General features: G+C 36.7%; 1 protein-coding gene and 2 long non-coding RNA genes across 3 annotated transcripts; 1 reads left to right on the top strand and 2 right to left on the bottom strand.

Moving 5' to 3' along the window:
- Positions 1-440: 440 nt before the first annotated feature.
- Positions 441-5,420, bottom strand: GL2 (HD-ZIP IV family of homeobox-leucine zipper protein with lipid-binding START domain-containing protein). Its single transcript, XM_059601171.2, has 11 exons — positions 5,211-5,420; positions 4,852-5,114; positions 4,341-4,458; positions 4,071-4,265; positions 3,595-3,978; positions 3,371-3,472; positions 2,299-2,508; positions 1,789-1,963; positions 1,401-1,672; positions 1,215-1,301; positions 441-1,128 (listed from the first exon to the last, which is right to left on the bottom strand). Exons 1-11 carry the CDS (start codon positions 5,289-5,291, stop codon positions 748-750), a joined length of 2,268 nt encoding a protein of 755 aa, XP_059457154.1. The 5' UTR covers positions 5,292-5,420; the 3' UTR covers positions 441-747.
- Positions 1,605-2,392, top strand: LOC132187020 (uncharacterized). Its single transcript, XR_009440789.2, has 2 exons — positions 1,605-1,691; positions 2,213-2,392. It is a non-coding gene; the product is annotated as an uncharacterized LOC132187020 (long non-coding RNA).
- Positions 5,421-14,455: 9,035 nt separating the features above from the next.
- On the bottom strand, positions 14,456-20,283 carry LOC132188326 (uncharacterized). The gene is made up of 3 exons (XR_009440874.2): positions 19,954-20,283; positions 18,875-18,955; positions 14,456-14,743 (listed from the first exon to the last, which is right to left on the bottom strand). It is a non-coding gene; the product is annotated as an uncharacterized LOC132188326 (long non-coding RNA).
- Between the last annotated feature and the right edge of the window lie 1,070 nt (positions 20,284-21,353).

Genomic DNA, 21,353 nt, shown 5'->3' with positions numbered 1-21,353 from the left:
GACAGAGAAAATCATTATTTGATACTACATGTGCTTAGGACTGTGTAGCATTTCGCATTAATAAAATTCATCTTTTTGCATTGCTACAAAATATATTTATATTGCAAATTTACCAAAAGCGCAGGGGGGCACAACCCCTAGTATAGAAGAAATATACAAGAGAACCCATAAGATATAGAAAAAGAAGAACAAAATTCAAAAAACTTAGAAAAATTAGAAAAAGGCAAAATATTACATGCTACTCTCCATGTACAAAGGGATTGTAACATCATCTTTTTCACCTCAACTATCATAGTCTTACCATCTTCAAAGTTGCTTGCATTTCTTCAAAGACATTACATTAAGCACAAAGGAGCCAACCTCCACATTTGCTACAAAAATTCTAACGGATCAATTTCATTATTTCATCCATTTCGGTCAGCAATTTAATAAAGCAGCAATTATAACAATCACAATCTGACATTGATAAATAAGAATTCTATACACAGAAAATTTCACTTTCCTAGACTTGCAAAGATTCTGAAATCACCTCTCTCCCTCACTCTTTCTTTCTATCTCAAGAAAGCCAAATGCAGTAGATATGCCTTTGCTCAGCGCCACCTTTCTAACCAAAGAACAAATGAAAACAAACTCACATCTAAAGGCTGATTTGCTAAACTAAATATTGGGAAAAGGGCAAAAAAAAAAAAAAACACCCTATGAGTTTTACAATTAATTAATGTCTATCTAATTAATAAAGTTATGTGATCAACCATCCTCACACTGCAAGCTTGTCTTAATATTCCTTAAAGTACAGGATATTAGAGTGTTGACAGACTCCACAGACTCCATGGTAAGCTTAGCTGTGGGAGAGTTATTAGTTAGGATCTGGAATGCTATTGTAAGCAAAGACCCTCCCTCTGTGCTCTTCTCCTCTTGCCTAGAAGTAATCACTAGAGGCCTCGACTCCAGTCCATCTGGAAGAATCGAAAACCCCGAAGGCAATATGGCAATGTTGCTAGCGTCGCATCCCGTCATCACCGACTGCATTCCGGTTATGTCCACCGGAGCATACACCACCATGGACTCGTATGCATTAGTGCAGCTATCTTGAAGTATCCACATACTGTTCTCTTTCGATTTCATCGTCTGAAATTTAGAAAAAGCCAGTGTTAGAAGTTGGAACCAGTTTAGGCTTTGTTGGATTGTGGTGAAACCAGAGTTAGAGAACTCACTTGGATGGCTACTGCATTGCCACGATCTTGCCCCTTGGCTAAGTTTGCAATGGAATGTGCAGGCCCTCCATTTGACATTATATCCCACTAGATTTACCAAAAACAAAAACCACATTACTTATTTGTCTTACTTTGATAATTATTAAGCATTGCATATATGTATAAGCTTTTGCAAAGCAGCCAAACCTCATTCCGGCGAGCTTCATCTCTTAAGAAATCGAATAGGACATGGGGAGATGCAGGCAACCATACAGAAGAAACAGCACACAAGATGACCCCAAGAGGCTCTCCAGGGTCGTTCAAGTTCTTCCTAGAAGCAACCCTTATGTCTTCCCCTGTCTTACTTGAGACCTTGGTCCAGGTATGGAAGCTTGATGCTCCAATTGCATGGCAGAAACTCTGTGTCATCCTCTGTGCCAACTTCAATATGCTTTTCCTCCCAGCCAGTGTGGCAACGCCTACAATTTTGATAAAAAGGTATGCCCTTCAAAACCCTCACAAAGTTGAAGTTTTGAACAACATATATATATATATATATATATATATATCCAAAAACTCTGTCAGCTTGGCTTACCAGTCGAATCCTTCATGGGAACGTTGGTTGCCATGAAGAAAACAAGGCGTTCACATTGGAGTTGCAGTGTTGCCACCCAATGCCTTGCACCGAAGGCTAGACCGCTGTTAATAATAGTGCGGTACATGGTATGAACTGTGGTTTTCTGGCATTCCAAGTGTTCTACCCAAATCACCTGACAAAACAATGAACCCATCAGATGATTTTTTTTTTTTTTTTCTTAATAATTTTATGTTTATGATTTACCAAGTGTTCAATCCAAATCACCTGACAAGGAATTGACCATTCATTATTAGAATTTTTTTTTTTTTTTTAATTTTATGTCACTTTAATTGGTTTTACCTCTGATTTTTCTTTTTATTTTTGAGTTGTTTCCCATCCCCTGACCAAGATTAACCATCAAGTGTCCAAATAAGTATCTCAGGATGGAAATACGAGCATCAATCAACAAATTATTGTTGTGGCGCTTCAAAAAATGGCAATATATGCATGCGATGGAAGATTGTATACCTTGCAATGGCCATTTGATTTGTCCTCGATAATGCAACCGGATGGGCGTTTTCTGCATTTCACAAGGGATGCATCGATGTTATCCTCCACTTTGTCCACCGAAACATCAACAATTGCCCATTGCTCAGCACTCAGTTGCTTGCAATATCGGACGAAGTACACTTCTCTTGTGGGCACCATTGGTGTCAGCATTTGCAATTCTGCAAACATCTGGAATTCAACAATTCATTGTCTTCTGTTACTATTTCCAATATGAAGGAAATTCTCTTCAAGTTACTGATTTATTTTTGTTCATTCTGACCCACATGGGTGCCTCAAGTGTTATTAATCTTTTTTAAAAAAATAAAAAATCTTCGTTCCTGCCCAATGATATACAGAAAAGCTGAGCCAACATAAAAAGTCCAACTTTTGCTCTCATAGTTGGACCACAAGATAACTTTACGATACTCATGCATGCAAGAAACAAATGTGAGGCTGACATTTTCCGTCACACAATCTCAATTGTATAACAATTCACTAAACATCATTATTCTTAATCGTTACGTATTGAGCACTCACATTGCGCTATCCAAAATACTGTAACAAAAAATACCAAAAAAAGCTTGCCTTCGTGCAAGCCACTCATTTTGGCTAAAGATTTTACTAACTGCTATGATGCTCAACAATGCATAAATTAAATTAATTTTTAAAAATAAAAAAAATAAAAATAAAAAAAAAAAAAAAAAAAAAATCTGATTCTCTTCCCTTTTTGGAAATAGTGAAAAAAAATAAATAAAGAAAAAAGATATTTTAAATAGAATAGCAAAAGTAGATAGTTAAGATATTGAACATGATATAGACCCTTTAAAAAAGTGGGTAACTAAAGTTAAAAAATAAATAAATAAATAAATAAATAAAACGGACGGTGAATATCTTAGAAAAGTGTTCTTTTACCTAAATTTGTACTAAACATTAGCTGAGCAAGAGGTCATTGCTTTAGAGAATATACATTTATATGTCAAAGATCCCAAATTCAAGACTATATATATATATATATATGAAATGAAATGAAAGGTTCCAAGAAGGAACTCACCAGTTGTACAGCACCATCTCTGTTAGGGCCTTCACCATCGGAGATAACATCAACAGTGGCAGCCTTGGAGATCAAGCATGGAAACATCTCCTTCCATTGGTTCTGCAATAAAACAAATAAATCAGCATCACTTTCATATTTTTGTACAAAACAAAAAAAAAAAAGAAAGAAAGAAAGAAAGAAAGCGATTTAATTTGCATGGATTATCTTGTTCAGCTTCTCACCACATCCACGAAACTTTGAACAAGCCGCGGGAGATCCACAAAAACAACCCCCGTCTCCCTGGAGGCCTCGATGGATCTCTTTGGGCGCCCATTGTTGGTTGCACTTTTGACACCTGGGAACTCTTTCATGTACTCGTCATAATTCAGTATTTCACGACCAGTCTCCACGCTACGAATCCACAGTGGATCTCCAGCAGTAGCCATTTTTGTCAGCTCCTCCATTGCTTGATTAACAATCTCCATTATCCTCGACTTCTCCAGCCCGAAAATCCCAGTGAAAAAATCCAAGGAACTTCTGGTGTCTTGGTCTTTACCAGTTGGGCATGAAGGCGACGAGGCTGTCCCTGGAGGGTGTTTTCCTAGAGCTGCTCGGAGTTTTTCTACCTACAATTCAATTCCACTGAAATTCAGTTTCTAATTTTTTTTTTTTTTTTTTTTTTTTTAACGAGTGCTGATTCAAGCGTTAATTTTCATACCTCGGCCTTGAGCCGGGCGTTTTCGATTCTGAGTTGTTGTTCCTCCGTCGTGACGGCGGCATCTCGGCTTGTGGTGGCGGTCCCACAGTTGGGGCAACAAGATTTGTTTATTTGCTCCCTCATGGCTTTGTTTTCATCTCTTAGTTTCTCCATTTCCCCCTTGAGCAAAGAATTTTCATGGCGCTCTTGTATAGCCTGCACAGTTAACGCTGATTTGATCGATTTCCCTCATAAATTAAGCAAATGAAAAAGAAAATAAAAAAGAAATACCTTGATTTGGGTTCTACGATTTTGAAACCAAAACTTGACTTGCCTAGGAGCAAGGCCTAATTGCTTGCTCAGATGTTGCCTCTGCTTCTCATCTGGGTGGGGTGACTCTTTGAATAAACTGCAATTAATTAATTAGTTCATGTAATTAAGCAAAACATGATTAAATTGTTTGGTATTGGAGGCCAAGAATCAAAATAGGCAATTTTTAACACATGCATATGATCAAACAAAGAAAAGAAAAGTAAGAGAAAAATTTAAGATAGCTTTAACTTTAGAATATTGTTCTTTTTTGTAAGCATGTCACTAACTTTTTTTAAATCCTTGTGAGTAGCTGTATATCGTACAACACAAAGTAAAACATTATTAAAGCTACTAATTGACATGCATATTCACCCAACTTTAACCAACCCATTAATTAATTTTTGATTAATTAGATTAAACTCAAGAGGATTAATTAACTCCAGGTGAAAGTGAAACCCATTGGTAGGGAGAAAGAGAGAAAGAACTTTACGCTTCCATTTCTCTGATTTGCTCAGCTGTGTGCCTATGATACTTCTTCCTCTTCTTCTTCTTGTTCTTATCCCCATCGCCTTCATCATCCTGATCTCCTTCGCCGTCAAACTCGTCGTCGGATCTTGATCTGAGGGGGCCGGAGTTCTCGCTGCTGATATCTGCCGTGTCTTCTCTGTGGCCGCCGCCTCCGCTCCCCTCGTCCCCTTCCTCCACCTCCATGCTTGCCGCCGCCGTTGCCCCGGCATCGCGAAAAATCCCGGCCTAGTCAAAACAAACAAACAAAACAACAAAGTAAGTAAAAACAATGAAAGAGAAGTAGAAGAGAGGGAGGGTTTAGGAAGAATGTAAACATATTACAAGGCTGAGAGAGAGTGCTGGAGCGACAAAGAAGTCTTTGGTACGAGAAGTCGGTGGATTATTCGACATGTCCACGCCCATGACAAGGCTGGAGTTCTTGGGGGTGTCAAATGGGTTGTTTTAAAGAAGCAAAAATGGAGGTAATGAGGGTGTGCTGGAGAGAGAGATAGAGAGAGAGAGAGGGAAGGAGAGAGGGTGGGGGCTGCCTGATTTAAGGATATAAAACAAAATGATGAAACCCAATGAGGTTTTTCTTTTATGTATGTGTGATTTCTGTGTGTGTGAGAGAGAGAGAGAGAGGGAAGTGAGAAAGGGCTGGTAGGGGTTGACTGTTAGATATTCTGGGTGGAACAAGAAAGTCTCAACTAACTTGAAGCGGTTGAATCTATTTTTCAACGGTATCTTCAATGTTCTGCATTAACGGCTTGGCTTGGCTCAAGCGTCCAGCTCAAAGAGTTTCATTGATTACTACTGAACTCTGGAGCTATGTATGATAGACACTGTTTGGTAAGTAAGTTTGGTGCACATTAATTAATATACCATATATGTATTCTACAATTATTTCACAATATTGACAGTCTCAATCTATCTTTAATTCTTTTTGCTTTTTATAAAATCATCTAAAAGTTAATTTTACCTACCACCTCAAATATCTAAGAGTTTATTGTAAAGTAGGTAATTTATTTTACCCTACAATTATTACACAATGCTATTTATTTCAATCTATTTTTAATTCTTTTTTATTTTATTTTTAATAAAAAGCTCTAAATATTGATTGTAACGACCACATCAATTATTATAAAATAAAAATATAATTTTTAACATTATTATTACTAGCCAAAAGGGAGACCCCAAGGCATGGTAAGTTTAAAAGGGTCTTTTAACATATGGTTATGTGTGTTCATGAAAGTTGCCAAGTGGATGGGCTTATGATATACCCAAATCCGTACGAAAACTTTATGAATGTACATATAACATATATACGTATCATTTTATGATCTTAATTCTCTTTAAAAAAAAAAAAAAAAAAAGCATAAACTGAAAATTTAATTGGAAACTGCTTAATTAGTTTTTATATTTTTGTTTCATTATATACCTACATGATAATTGATTATAATAAGTAGGTAAAAAGATTCTCCATCTTTGTTTTAAAAAAAAAAAAAATTCAATTTTAGTATATATTTATCAAGTTTGATAGATATAATTTGTTTATACTTTATTTAAACCTTAATTTCGTTTATGATTGAAAATGTTTGATCGTACTCCGAGGCTCAAATCCACTATGTATGTGAGAATGAGAACAAAATGGCCGGTCAATCCAACCAGGAGCCAATCAGATGCTTAAGTCAGGAAATTGGTTCGAGAGAGGAAGTAAGTTGAAAAAAAAAAAAATGGAAATGTTTGGGTAGAGTAAAAAATGAACGTACTTCTCAGCGATTTCCCCCTCCTCTTTATATAAAGTGTTTCCCGCACTTAATTATTTGAAGAGCAGGTTTGGGGCTCAACTGAATATGATTTTGTTGCCCCAACTCCCTTAGGTCATGCTTCCATCATGTCTATGGTTGTAACAAAATTCCAGCAATCCAAGCAGGAAGAATGGCGGATTCAGCCGGTTAAGGCTCCGTTTACTTCGACGTAAAATGGTTTTCAGAAAATGATTTCCGTATTTTACGGTGTTTACTTCGACGTAAAATAGTGGTCAACGGAAAATATTTTCCTTTTGACCGAAAATTCTTCTTTAATTTTCGGAAAATGGTTTACGGTTCTATGAGCATCTCATTCTTAAATCGATGGACCTTGCCAAGACCCGCCCAGAACCTCGCCAGGACTTGACCGGGACCTGACCGGGACCCACCCGGGACTTTCTAGGGACCCGCCCGGGACTCACCCGAGACTTGACCGGGACCTACCCAGGACTTGCCCAGGACCCACCCGGGACTCTCCCGGGACTTGACCAGGACACGCCCGGGACCTGCCCGAGACCTGACCGGGACTTGCTCTGGACCCCGGCGGGACCTACCCGGGACTTGACCAGGACACGCCCGGGACCTGCCCGGGACCTGACCGGGACTTGCTCTGGACCCCGGCGAGACCTGCCCGGAACTTGACCGGGACCTAGTCGAGACCCGCCCGGGACCTAACCGAGACCTACCCGGAACCTGCCCGAGACTGGATCGAGACCCGCCCAGGACCTACCTGGGACCCCAGCCGGACCTGCCCAGGACCCACCCAGGACCTAACCGGGATTTGCCCAGGACCCGACGAAGGTCCCGAGCAAGTCCCAGGCAGGTCCCGCCAAGGTCTTAAGCAAGTCCTGGGCGAGTCCTGCTCAAGTTCCGGTGGGTCCTGGGCGGGTTCCGGTCAAGTCCCGGGTAAGTCCCGGGAGGGTCCTAGGCAAGTCCTGGGCGGGTCCCAGTCAAGTCCCAGCAAGGTCCCTGTCTATTCCAAGGCAGGTCTCGGTCAAGTCCCGGGCGGGTTCCGGGTAGGTCCCGGGCGGGTCCCGGTCAAGTCCCTGAGGGTCCTGGTCAGGTCCCGAGCGAGTCCTGGGCAGGTCCCTGCGGGGTCTCGAACAAGTCCCATGCAGGTCCCGGCGGGGACCTTATTGGAAAAAATATATATAAAAAAAGATATTAAAAAAAATTATTTTTCATGTGCAAAGTAAACGCCGTAAAATGTTTTCGACGAAAAATATTTTCAGGAAAAATGGCTTTCATGAAAATATTTTACGAAGGAAACCATTTTACGTCGAAGTAAACAGAGCCTATATTCGCTCGTATGTACACCCTTAGGATAGAATAGAGAGAAATCAGTCAATTTATAGTTTGAAATTCATTTTTCAATTTGGTTTCAAGATGAAGACTTAAAGTCCGTCTGGGATTGTGGTTTCAATAAGTGCAATTTTAAAAATTGTGGTTTTGAAATCGTTAACTTTTAAAATCGCAAAAAGGTTTGGTAAAACATGTTAAAAATTAGTTTTTTATCAAATTTTTGTTGTATGAAATCGCGATTTTAGTTTAAATTCGTGTTTTTTTTTTTCAAATAAGCACTCCCTAACTTGTTTATAGAAATCTCATATTTTTTTCTTATTTTAAATTAAGTATTTTTTAAGTTGCAATGTCCAACGCCTTATGTTTTATAATATTTTTTAAAAACACAGATTATTCTTACGAAATTGCAATTTCAAACGCACTCTTAATCAATCTACATCCCAGGTAGTATGAAACATAAGTAAAATAATAATAATAAATAAAGTAAATTTATTTTGGACGTAATCCACATCCACGTGACTTCGATTCTAGCTTGCTTCTTTTTTTTCTTTTTAATTTTCTTATTATTTTGGGTGTATGAAATTATTACCGAGTGGAAGTGGGTTTTGGCTTGGGTATCCTCATTTGCTACAAACAAATTAATGCGCAACCAAATGCTGCCCGTGGATTGACGAGCTGACAAGGCATCGCGGTCCCACGAATTTTCAATATATTCAACTTTTAAATGATTTATTTATAAAAACAACAAAATAACAAACATTTATAGGATCGTGATAAACATTTGCATGGAATTCATTACAAAAATTAATTGTAATCGGACAAAAACAAAACTCAAGCATTCATTTTTTTTATTTATTTTTTCCTAAAATTAACAAAAGGGGGCTTTAGATACAAATAAAACATCACTTTCATGCACTCATTCAACTTTCCTTCACATCTTTATAACTTTTCTTTAAATGAGTTATTGGAGCTCATCTAACAACAATCACTTTAAATATTGGCAGGTGAAAAAATTACAGCACATATATAATAATGTTTCGAAAAATGTTACAACATATCTACCGTTGTCCGTCTAGGGTTCTTATGGGCTAAGGTGGTAGTTGTTTAAAAAAAAGGGTTAATAATTTTATTTTTTTTTCCTAAGTTTTAAAACCAGATAAATCTGGTACTCCACCTATAGGAAAAGACAAAATCAATACCTCCGTTAGTTTTCGTAAGTCCCAATTAACAAAATTTTCACGTGTCACTCTCATAATACGCCACGTATCCTAAAAAAAAAAAAAAAAATTAAACAATAATTTAAAATAAAAAAAAAAAGAAGTAAAAATTTTTTGGGCCACCTCATTTTAGCCAATGGCCACCCCCATTTTGGCCTTGGGGTGGCTAAAGTGATTCGGCCACCCCCAAGGGCCAAAAAGGGGGTGGCCCAAACCACCCCCTGCAACCCCTCTGGGGGGTGGCCAGCCAAAAAGGGGGTGGCCGAACCAAAATTTTAATTTTTTAATTTTTTAATTTTTTAAGGTTTAGATTTTTTTTTTTAATTATTATTTTTTTAATTTTAATTATTTTTAGTTTTTAGGACATGTGACATATTGTAGGAGTGACATGTGAAAAATCTGTTAATTGGGACTGACGAAAACTAACGGAGGTATTGATTTTATCTTTTCCCATAGGTGAGGTATCCGATTTGTTTGGTTTTAAAACCTAGGAAAAAAAATAAAAACGTTAAAATTGAGGTACCAAAAAAGTTATTAACCCTAAAAAAAAAAAAAAAAAAAGTTAAACCAAGAAAACCGGTCTTTTCTCTCTCATCTCTCTTCCTAAAATAACACAGTTTTCTCTCACACAGATCTCTCTCTTCCTCCATAACCGAAAAGCTTTTAAAGATTGAGATATCTTTCTTCTTCCGGGCAGTTCACTTTTTTTTTGGTTTTTAAAAATTTTGTGTTGTACAAATTCGTGGGTTCACAATTTTTTTAGTTTCAATAGATTACTTCTCTAGGAGAAATTTTAAAATTGAATGCATTATGTAGTTAATATCATGAGGGATATTAGATTACATGAAAAATAGGAATAATTGAACTTTATGCTTTCAGAAATTTATTATCATTTTTAATTAACTTATTTGAAGAAAAAAAAAAAAAAAGATACTGACAATCGTGCTGGATGCATATTGTCAAAGCATAGTGTCAGTATGGAGGAAGAGAAAAAACTGCACTGCGTTAGAGAAAGTTATAATTTTTTCTAGAACTCTCATAAGGATCCCAGAAGGACTGCAGTAGAGGTTGTGAAATTTCTCTAATTTATTTACCGCACCTAAAGTAAACTCCCACTCAATTATCCTTCTTTTAATGACAAATCGACTTACGTGAATCAATTTCCTAAGTAGCGCCTGTTTGATCAAGACCCCCCCCCACCCCCCAAAAAGAAAAGAATTTTATAAACTCCAATAATCAGCACCTAATGGTCCTTAACTTCTGTATAGATATATGTTTTGTGTTGAAGATGAATGAATCCGGCAATTGCGTATAATATAATAAAAAACGGTTTACTTTTTCTTACTAAGAAACAAGAAATTTCTCCTCATTTTATCTTTTTTGAGTAAAAATCACACGTTGAAGATGCGTGTCGATCTTCTCCAATGACAAATTTCCTTGTTATTCTTGTAAATTAATCAGAGACGTCAATTCAAAAATTTAATCTTCCATAAATTACATGTACCCTTTTCAACTACCTTTTCTTTTTAACTTTGTTTTTTTTTTTTTTTAAAAAAAAAAAACCCAACTAATTTTAAAATCTTTGTCAGTGCTTTAAATTCCCAATAGAGGAGCCGGCTTGCATGAGCCGAGCCATGTGAGAGCTATCAATGGCTATGGTCAAACCCTGTAGCCATGTGTAAGCATGGTAATTTGTGGCCTCCAGTTCTTTATTAAATTTATGATTATTATATTTCTATGTGTCTTTATATCATTTAAAGAGTTGAAAGAAGTGAATGCAATTAATGGATTTGCCTCCAAGTTTTTGGGTTTTTTTTTTTTTTTTTTGAAAAATAAATAAATAAACAAAATTCAACCCAACATGCGGATAAGTCAATTCTTAACCTCACACCCTTGAGACAACTCAGAAAATACAAAAAATATTTAGTATTCCATCCACAGTGTCAGCGTCACTAAATCTTTTATCCCTCAAATATTACAAACACAAAACAATTAATTAATTCAAACACAAGCTTATGCACACACCTCCCAATTTCTTTCTTTTTTCTTTTTATTTTTTTGTTGCTAATATTATAATTGAATTTCTGAAATTTGGTGTGCAAGAAAGACAGTTCAAAACCGACATCTTGGTGGTGGATGGACACCAAAGAAAAGTTCTTATTTCTACCTGAATCCATTAGTGGGTCTAATTGGGCATACAATTACCAAATATCCAAACATTTTCAAGTAATTTTTCTTTCTTTTTCTTACTATTTAAAAGAAATTAAATAAACTTTTCCCTCAACCTCCACCTCAGCAACATCAACATCCACAAAAAAAAAAAAATGATTCACATTGTGGGATAAATGAGTCAAGTGTTCACATTTGCATAGGAAATGTGAATCAAGAATTTAGAGGGCAAACAAAAAATAAAAAATAAATTCAGCATCAGAATTAATGAGCTATCACCGTCCATAATTAAAGTTTTGGTGGCATATGGGTTATGATTAGGGTTATCTACAATTCAAATGGACAGGGAATGATATTTTTTTTTCTTTTTTGTGCTATTGAAATTCACATATATTGGCATTGGCATTGGTAGTTGGGAATGGTAGATAATACGAAGCAATCACATGATTCCACAAACCTAATAAAGAACAGTATTAATTAATTTGAGGTTCCTTTTGGATTTCTCTCTCTTCTCATACCCTTTCTTTCATCTTACATTCCCTACACCTTTTCTTTTTTCTTATAATCCATTAAGAAAGCAAAAGGAGAAACCAAGAAATCCACAAGCAAGAGGTATCTTGCTTTCTTTGTTCTCAATCTTTTAAGCTTTCTTATGATATAAGTTTTGGGCTAACCCAATATGCCCAGAGAAAAAAAAAAAAAAAAAAAAAGTGGAATAGGTTTCAAATGTACTTCCCAAAAACTAGGGGAAGATGTGGCAAATTTTGATAAATTTAAGGTTGGGAAGAAAAAAATGTAGAATGTTGAAAAGATGAGAGAGGCTCGGAAAGAAAGGAAAAGTCATGCAAGCAGAAGATAGAAAAAAGGGGATTGGTGCCAAAGAAGAATATTAAACTATCTGCTAATTTCACAGTCACAGACCCATGTTGTTAGAAAGTTCAACAAAATGAAAAGAAGATTCGAATCTTCCCCCCTCCCTCCTTTTGAGACCAAAACTCAGTCATCCAAACAAAAAATAGACAAAAGGTTAAATCATACTTATCTAGAAACAATGACCATGAAATCCACCTCAGAAGAAAACACCAAGGTAAAGAACAGATCAAAAGAAGATATAAAAAAGATATACATTTGAAGAGTATACTACAATGACTATTGACACCCTTTATGTTGTTACAGAAAACTACTCCACAAAGTTTTTTTTTTCTTCTTTTTTTCTCTTCCAAGTTCATTGTTTCTTTCAATTTTGATCCTCTTTACCAGGAAAGGATAAACATATTACTTTCACTGCTCAAATGCAAGTTAAACCCTTAGTTCATAGTATCAGCAGATATGATAGATGGGAGAGACAGACATGATTCTAAGCTGCCATCTAATGTTTTATCATTTATAATATATAGTTCACACCAAGACTCAATTTGATAATATAATCCCAGTCAATAACTGAAATGGTAAAATAAAAGCAGTAAAACTTTAATACTGTCTTTCTCAGAAAAAATATTTTCCTGCTCCAATGCTTTTCAAGCCATCATACTCCAAAACAGTAACTAATGTACTTAAAAACAACATAAACAAACATCTTCCTATATAATAAGTTGCGTCTGCTAAGACTAGTAGTACTAAGATATTTTTGTAAATTTCTAATCGCCGAGCTAACTGATAATTCCAACACGACACGCAATCCACGTGGAACTGCCATGCCAAAGAGCCACCCAGCCCATGACATGTCAAAAAACCATCCACCATGGGTGCTATCACATTGAGAATCGAGTCAAATAAGGATGCCAAGACAGTCTGTTTTAGCACAATTAACATGAAGCTTGTACAATCATTTTTTATTTAAAAGGCTACAACTTGCTCTATGGCCTGGTGAGACAGTTAGCTGTTGAAGAGTAGATGAGATAGTTGTTTTGGAAGTCTGGTGAAAAGCTACTACAAAAAAAAAAATAAATAAATAAATAAAAAATGCCAGGCAATATTGAATAGGATATAATGAAGTGGAACATCTTATGGCGTAGGTTAAAATTGATGTGTCTGTACACTTTTATGTCACTCATTCATGAATGCCCATTGCTTACATTGAGGTCATCCAAATTTCAAAGAGAGGATAGAGTCCAACCTCCATTTGTCCCTTCTTAGTAATTGAACTAATTAAGAATTTTAGATTCTAGTCTCTCTCTCTCTCTCTCCAATTAGCTGGCATAGAATACATTGAGAAGACAAAAAAAAAAAGGTAGAGAAAATATTAAGCATAAGGTTCTCTTAGGAATAATGTTGAACAAATTGGAGTTATTTATATAGTCTATAGTGAATTATAGCTAAATGTTACTGCAATCACTAACATCAACTTTAATGATCAAATAAATGTAGAGATCAATCAGTCATAGTTTTATTTTAATTTGGGCTCCAGAAAATTTTATAAATCTCAGGACTTTTATTCAATGTCATTTTTCTGCTACAATCCGTACCCTAATTCATCCAGAAAAAAGTCATTTGAAGTTTTGAGTATTTGAACATGTTAAGATTTCAATTTTAAAGTTTAAACTGTATTACAGTCAAAACAACAATATTATAAAGGAAATTTCCAATTCAAAATTAAGCGCAGGCAGAATTGATCATTTGGTCAGGCCGCCAATTGTTAAGCCAAAACCAAAAACTCCACATTGCTTAAACAACATAACAATTTCAGTAAAAGGGATCTAAAATGAATCTCAATCATCTTTATAGGTGGCTGGAATTTGGTTTGAATATTGGCCATACCCCAACATTTTGACAGTTCAAATCCATGACCAAAAAAGGAGTACAAACTACCATTCCACAACTAACTCAGGTTCCTATGCCCCACTGATCCAATAAATGTCACGCTAATAGCAATCTCCAAAGTGGTAGTGATGCCAATGGGAAATCCACAAGCACGTAGTCTTTATTTAACAATGGAATGCTCATCCGCAAACATTAAAGTAACCAATGGCCCTACAACTCTTATCCAGAAACACCTTTGCACCACAGGCAAATCATTTAAGGGGAAAAAACAGAAAAAGAAAAAGAAAAAGAAAAATGTATGCGGAAACAGAACTCAAGTTGGACAATGATGTAAATAGAGTAATATAACCAAAGTGCTCAAATTTGATCCTTCAAGTGTTGAAGATAGTTTATGATACTCAGAGTGCTCAAGTAACACAAAGATTTATGTGAATACAAGAAATAAAAAACAAAATAAAATAATAATAATAAAAAAAGACAGTATGAAACTAGAACTTACAGTATCTTAAACTCAACACTCAACTTACTAGAAGTATACCCCGCCAAATTTGAAGAAGCACCTCTGATCCACTACATGAATTTCCAGAACCATAAATTTGCTGTGCCACAATCCTACAAGCTAATGACAAAGGATTGTGCAAGCAGACGATAAGCTTCAAGATGAAAAGAAGACAAGACACAACAATAACCGATCATAAACAAAGCATGAAATAAGATTGTCAGAACATCCTAGACCTTACGTGGCATATCGGATTCTTACCTAGAAGAGGACCAGTCATACAATTTAACTGGAAGCACAAACACATGTAGGATAAGGCGCTTCCAAGACTATACCGTATTTTCATTACTTCAAAAATAATGAACCTTACATAGACCACCTTATTTATTTATTTATTTTTTATAAGTAACCTTATACAATGCATAAACAACTACACACTAAGTTAGCACTGCTAAACATACATAAATTAACCACAATGTTTATAAAGTCACAATTTTAACCATGGTCATTACATATTCTACCACCAGTTAAATTGGAGGTCAACAGATTCAGAGCTATTAGTTCTGTTCCATTTTCTGCGCCAATGGGCTCAGTGCCTCATCACAACCATGAGATTCTGTGGTGGATATAAATCATGTTACAGCCTTAAAGCTTTTGTTATTTCAGTAATCACCTTAGAATGGAATATTACAAGAGCAGTATAGGGAAATACCGGAACAAGGTCAGTGGGGGTACACCATTTTAGAGTTTGCTAAACCAAGAATAGTAGAAAAGGAGTGGAGGAGTAACAAAGGAATGGATTGGGGCAGAAATAAATGTAAACTTAGTTTTGATTCTGAAAGTTTATCTCCTGTCATGTCTGCAGCACTAAAGGCTCAATGTAGGTCAAAACAACTTTTAACGTGGATAAATAAATATCTAAACATTTATATACCATCTCGGGATTCTGCTTTGTTGGAAAACACTCTATTTCAGTGACTATCGGACACCAATATTAGAACCACAATAGTTTAACGTTCATGGACCACAAAGTTGATCATAGCACTAATGTCATTTTCTGTTGAAATGAATGGAACATATAATTCTCTTCCGAAAAAGTCATCTAACATTACAAGTGCTACCTATCTCCAAAAATGAGAATGGTTTTTTCTTCTTTTCTTTTCTTTTCTTTTCAAGCTTGCTGAAAAAGAGAGGGAGGAAAAAAAAAAAAAAACCTTGGCTTATGCTCCCATTCTTGCTCCAATCACATGATCAAAAAACCATTCATGAAGAAGAAGTTCCAACCTACTAAGGTTTCATCTCAAATGCTCTAAATGGGCTTTCATATGTTCAAAAGCCAAAAATATGAAAGTAATCACAAGCAGCCGCCCAATGATACAAGTATTAAGGAAAAGAAAAGCCTTTAAGTCCACCACCATCCTCTCGCAATCTTAAAAACTACAGGCATTTCTTTTATTTCTTTTATTTTTTTGTTTTGATAAGTAAAATATCAGATACAAAATTTTGAAGAATACGCTTTAATTCCCGGTCCTCAAAACTTTTGTCATTCATTTTCCTCCATAAACATGATAAAAAGCACAGACACCATCTTCGACATAGCAACACTTTGCAGATTGCCAAAGGTCCACCAACAAGCATAAAGATCGACTACACATCTAGGCATAACACAAGACCAACCAAAACGACTGAAAAAGGCAATCAAAATGGCATAAGCCACGTCACAATGAAGAAGAAGATAGTCCATGGACTCCCCCATTTCTCATACACATACAACATCTGTCCACCATAATGAAATGCCACTTCATGAAATTATGCATGGTAAGGATCTTACCTCAAGCCGCTGGCCACGTGAAAAATGGCCACCCTCAAAGGAGGCTTAGTCCGCCACACACTCTTCCAAGGAAATTGGCAACCTTCACTACAAACCAGGGAGCAATAGAAGGTTTAACATGAAAAAACCCTCTTTTAGAAGGGACTCACAGCAACTTCTCTTTACTTCCTCATCTCATTCACAACACTTAAAAAAATGAGGCAACGACATTCACCTCCTAATCATGAGCTGATTTAGCAAAGCTTAGATTCCACAACATTGAGCCACCATAAAACTTGAAGTGAGCTGCAGCAAAGGCATCCTTTACACGAGCAATACCAGATAAATCTGGGAAAGCCTCCTTTAGAGCCACATCCCCACACCACTAATCATACCAAAATCTAATCTTGGAGCCATCGCCCACCTCAAATCTGGTATGACACAAAACTTCCTCCCAACATTTTTCTAATATTCTTCCATAACCCCACCCCAAATGCTCCAAAAGGCTTAAGAGAACACCACCCGCCCAATGAACTGCCAAATTTTGAGTCCACTACCACTCTCCACCAAGCCTCTCTCTCAAGCCCATAGTGCAATAGCCATTTACCTAAGAGAGCATAATTAGCCATTTGCTAGTGCGTCCTCCAGGAGAAGGAAGGGCAAGACTATTGTGTCATAGCCATTTGTGTAGGGGTGAGAGTGTTTGGTTAGGGGGCATCGTGTTGGTTTGTTTGTTTGAGGGCTTTTGGGTGGTTTTTTGGGTTTTTCTGGGGGTTCCTTTGGTTTCTCTAGGGTTGTTTTGAGGGTGTTTGGGTGGGTTTGTTGGGTGTTTTTTTTTTTTTTTTTTTTGGGTTAGCTTTGGCTCCCCTTTGTATACTCCCAGTGTAATTAAGAGCACCACACGCTCTTCTCCCTCTTTAATAAAACTTCTTATTACTTATAAAAAAACAGTTCCAAATTTCCAAACCTCCAAAAAGCAGCGAACAAACTTTGGACTAGCTAACCAAGTTATATTTAAACTCTTCATCTAGCCCACCCCATAATACGGTTAGCAACACTCACCGGGAGAGGAAAGTGAGACATGAACTACGTAGGCAAATTGGCAAGTGTGCTCCTAATAAGGGTAACCCTACCACCCTTGACAAATACATCATTTTCAAACTAGCCAACTATGACAACCCATTAAAAAACGCTAGCCACATCTACACTATTACCCCAAAATGATTAGTCAATTTGAAGCTTTCCTAGAATTCCTTATAAAGCCCAATTTCACTTAGTAACTAAGCAATGTGGAACTTGGCACTCATAACTATCTTTATAAACCACCCACTCTATGTGAGCTATTCCTCATTTTTCTAATATGAGACTGAAGTGTTACACCAACCGACGCTCTTTCTTTTCTGTTCTAAATATGTTTGGCCTTGTAGGAAACCCCGAATGGTAGGCCGATACTTTACCGACAAAGAGGAAACCCCACAACCTAGAATTCCAGCCAACCTTACCAGATGTTCAACATTTCACACAGGAACTAATTCTCACTTCACCACGTTAACCTTTAAGCTTGAAGCAGGTTCAAAGCAAAGGAATAAGCACCGAAAATGATGAAGATGAGTTGGATGAGCACCACAAAAGATCAAGGTATCATCAACAAACAGAAGGTGAGAGAAAACAAGCCCACCAACATTACCCATAGAGAAACCAACCAATAGCCCTCCACTAACAGTAGCAGAAATCATTCAACCTAATGCCTCCATCACAAGGACAAACAACAAGGGGGATAAGGGATCCCCTTGTCTCAAACCACGAGAGTTACTTAAAAAGCCTGTTGGAGTAACTTTTACCAAAACCAGAAACACACCAAAGAAATGCAGTGAGCTACCCAAGAGCACCAGTTCTCCCCAAAACTACACCTCTGCAGCATATACAATAAAAAGTCCCAATTAACATGATCATAAGCCTTTTCAAGATCCATTTTGCAAATAACACCCGGCTCATCAGATCTTTGTCTATATCAAGACACTCGTTGGCGATAAAAACAGGATCTAGGATTTGCCTACCTCTTATGAAAGCATTTTACAACTTAGAGATGATCTTCTCCAACACCATCTTTTGTTGTTATGTGGGGCAGTTCACAAGCAATTTGGGGATCATTTATTTCCTAAACCAATAACAAGTGGGATTTTGAAATTGAGAGAAGTCCTACTTTCATCAATTTACTTTTATTTGAAATTGTACGGTCAATTTTCTACCAACAAAAAAATGCTGCACTTTGTGTCCACTGTACTGCCAAGAGTGCATGATTTCTCAAAAGAAGGGTTACCTACTAAGATACGTTTGCTTACACTAAGAGCATAATATGTTGAAAAAGAGAACTAAGACAAGCAAAATTTTCAAATGCCATTTTGGTGAACTACAAAGTAACAATTCTATATGATACTTACCACTTTCTGAAACGCAATAGTCATTTTCAAATGCCCTTTAACATTTATTCCTGTGATACTGACGCAAGATAATAGCAATTCCTGAGACAAGATTAGATCAATGAGAAACTAAATCTTACACAGCATATCAGAAGCAACAAAACATTCTCCTATACCAGAAGCAAACATCAACCCTAACAGTCAATTGCAGATTTTACCTAAGCATCAGTCCTAGGGCTTTAAAAACTTGAAATGGTATCTACACAACTATAGCTAATGAAATTTGAATTAGTCATACTCGAGACAATATCATTGCTAAACCATAGAAGTGGTGACAGCAAAACTAGGAAGCAACAGAAATAAGATGATCAGCACAGCAATCGAATAAAACATAAAAACAAGGGCAAGGAACCCACAATGATCCATGACCAGCAGATATCTTCAAATGCAACAAGAAGAGAAATGTTATACTCCCACTCTCACACTACTTGACATAGCACTAAAAAATAACATTACATTTTGAATGAATCATTATTGAATTTGAATTCAATAATAATTTTTAGTACCACATCAAAGAGTGTGCATTTGGAAGTGTGAGAATGAGAGTGTTTGTAGCATTTCTCCAATAAGAAAGCACAAAACAATGTGGCACAGTAAACTAGAAAGCAAGAAATACCATACGACACTAGAAGTGGTCAAGATGATCAAAACCAACACAGAATAATGCAATGCAACTCTTGTAAGAAAAAAGTAACGAACAAAGTAGTGGTTTAAATTCACTACAGATCCCAATGACACATTTTTCATCTGCCTGAGCCAAATAAATTGTAGCAAAACCCACAAATTACGTCCCAAATGAAGAGAAATTTTAACCTAGCAAAACCCTTTACTTAGACCCAATATCTTATAGAGAGCATAGAACAAGAATAAAATAACAGTAAAAGTTAAAAATTGTAAGGTAAATAAAAATAAAATTCAAATATATTAGACAAAGAAACGAAATGCTTACATTGGTTATGAATGCTTCTTTTTTTTTTTTTCCCATATCCAATAATTACTTTCATTTTCTTTACATTTAAAGAGAAGCAAAATATTCTCACCTGCCAAAATGTCAAATGGCTTGTGAAGGGTTCGAAAAGTTTGGCCGAAGACAGTTGATTACGACATTAGAAGCCTGGGTTAGGGACTGTGATATGGGTCCCTTCAGTTGCTGAGAAAATTTAGGAAAGGAAAAGAGAGCAAAATCTGGAGTGTAAGTAGATTCCATTGTTTGGAAATAATACGAAAACCCCATCTTAATTGTACTTTTCCGTAAGCGTTCTAAATTCCTTCTCTCGTTTCATGCACCCGTTACCGGACTGGGTGATCACAACGACACCGTTTCTTATTTCTTACACATGATCTGCTTGTTTCTTGTTTTTTATTCAATATTATCGTTAAGGGAAAAGTTCAAATATTCTATCATTGCCAATATTTCTCAAACGAGAAAAACTTAAATGAGGATAGTGCACAAAACCATCCTTTTGTGCCCACTAATGAGGGGTTATCCCCTCAGTATGGAACATATTAACGAAAGAGGGCTGTTAGGTGTCCTAAAATTTTTTCCAAATGATGTGCAAAGCACTATCTTGGGAAAGAGTGGGAGACAAAGTAGAGAAAATGAGATTTTTTTAAGGATCCTCCAAAAGGTAGCTCAATCGGCTAGAATCACGCCTAATGAAGCGGAGGTCACTAGTTCGAATCTCTTCACCCCTCTTTTAAGAAAAAAAATGTTTGCCACATCATTTGGGAAGCATTTTGAAAAGAATCTCTTAGGTTGTCTAGCATTATCCTTAACAAAATAAAACCAAACCACTTGATTATATCAAGTTTAATCAATTATTTTTTTAAAAACACAAATTAAAAAATGTTTTGCAATGAGAGATCAGCCACATCTGGGTGGTTGGCTGCCACCACTAAGCCATTTGGAGTGGCCGCGCTACCACCCCCATGGCCTATGGGGTGGCTAGCGAACCACCCCCAAGCCATGGGGGTGGCTGCGCACCACCCTAGAACTCGCTAGGGGTGGCTGGATGACCCTCCCCGTCCCCCCCAGCCCGGGTGGCTACACAAACACCCCTTCACTTTTGTTTATTTGGTATGATCAAGGGTGATTGTGTCTTTTATATAAGAGCAAGTTTAGTATAATGGGCTGAGGTGTCACCTCCTAATTGGTGGCATAAAACACACATTTTGTGCAATGACCGCTAATTTTAAATTACCAAGGTGTCACTTCCCAAACTACTATTGAGTTAATCTGAAAAGTATATTTTAACTCATCGAATTATCACTAATTTTACAATTATGCATCTAAACTTTAAAAAGTAAGGCCCTACTTACTACCATCAAATTAGATACTCTTGGGTCATGGATCGGTGTTTTGAGTTTTAAATGATACTTGCAAGTGCACGAATCATGTGCAATATAGTGTATGCAAGTGCGAGGTCGATACACGGGGAAT

The sequence above is a fragment of the Corylus avellana genome, chromosome 6, assembly GCF_965113065.1.
Source record: "Corylus avellana chromosome 6, dhCorAvel1.hap1.2, whole genome shotgun sequence".
Classification (NCBI taxonomy): domain Eukaryota; kingdom Viridiplantae; phylum Streptophyta; class Magnoliopsida; order Fagales; family Betulaceae; genus Corylus; species Corylus avellana.
Note: the sequence above shows the minus strand (reverse complement) of the source record. Positions and strands in the feature narration are given on the sequence as shown.

Bases quoted from the DNA above. Each gene is read 5' to 3' on its own strand.
- GL2 (XM_059601171.2), bottom strand. From the start codon at position 5,291: ATGGGCGTGGACATGTCGAATAATCCACCGACTTCTCGTACCAAAGAC. The intron at 2,509-3,370 runs GTGAGTTCCTTC...GTTGAATTCCAG, and splicing joins GAGATGGTGCTGTACAACTG to ATGTTTGCAGAATTGCAAAT. The intron at 1,673-1,788 runs GTAAGCCAAGCT...TCAAAATTGTAG, and splicing joins TCCCATGAAGGATTCGACTG to GCGTTGCCACACTGGCTGGG.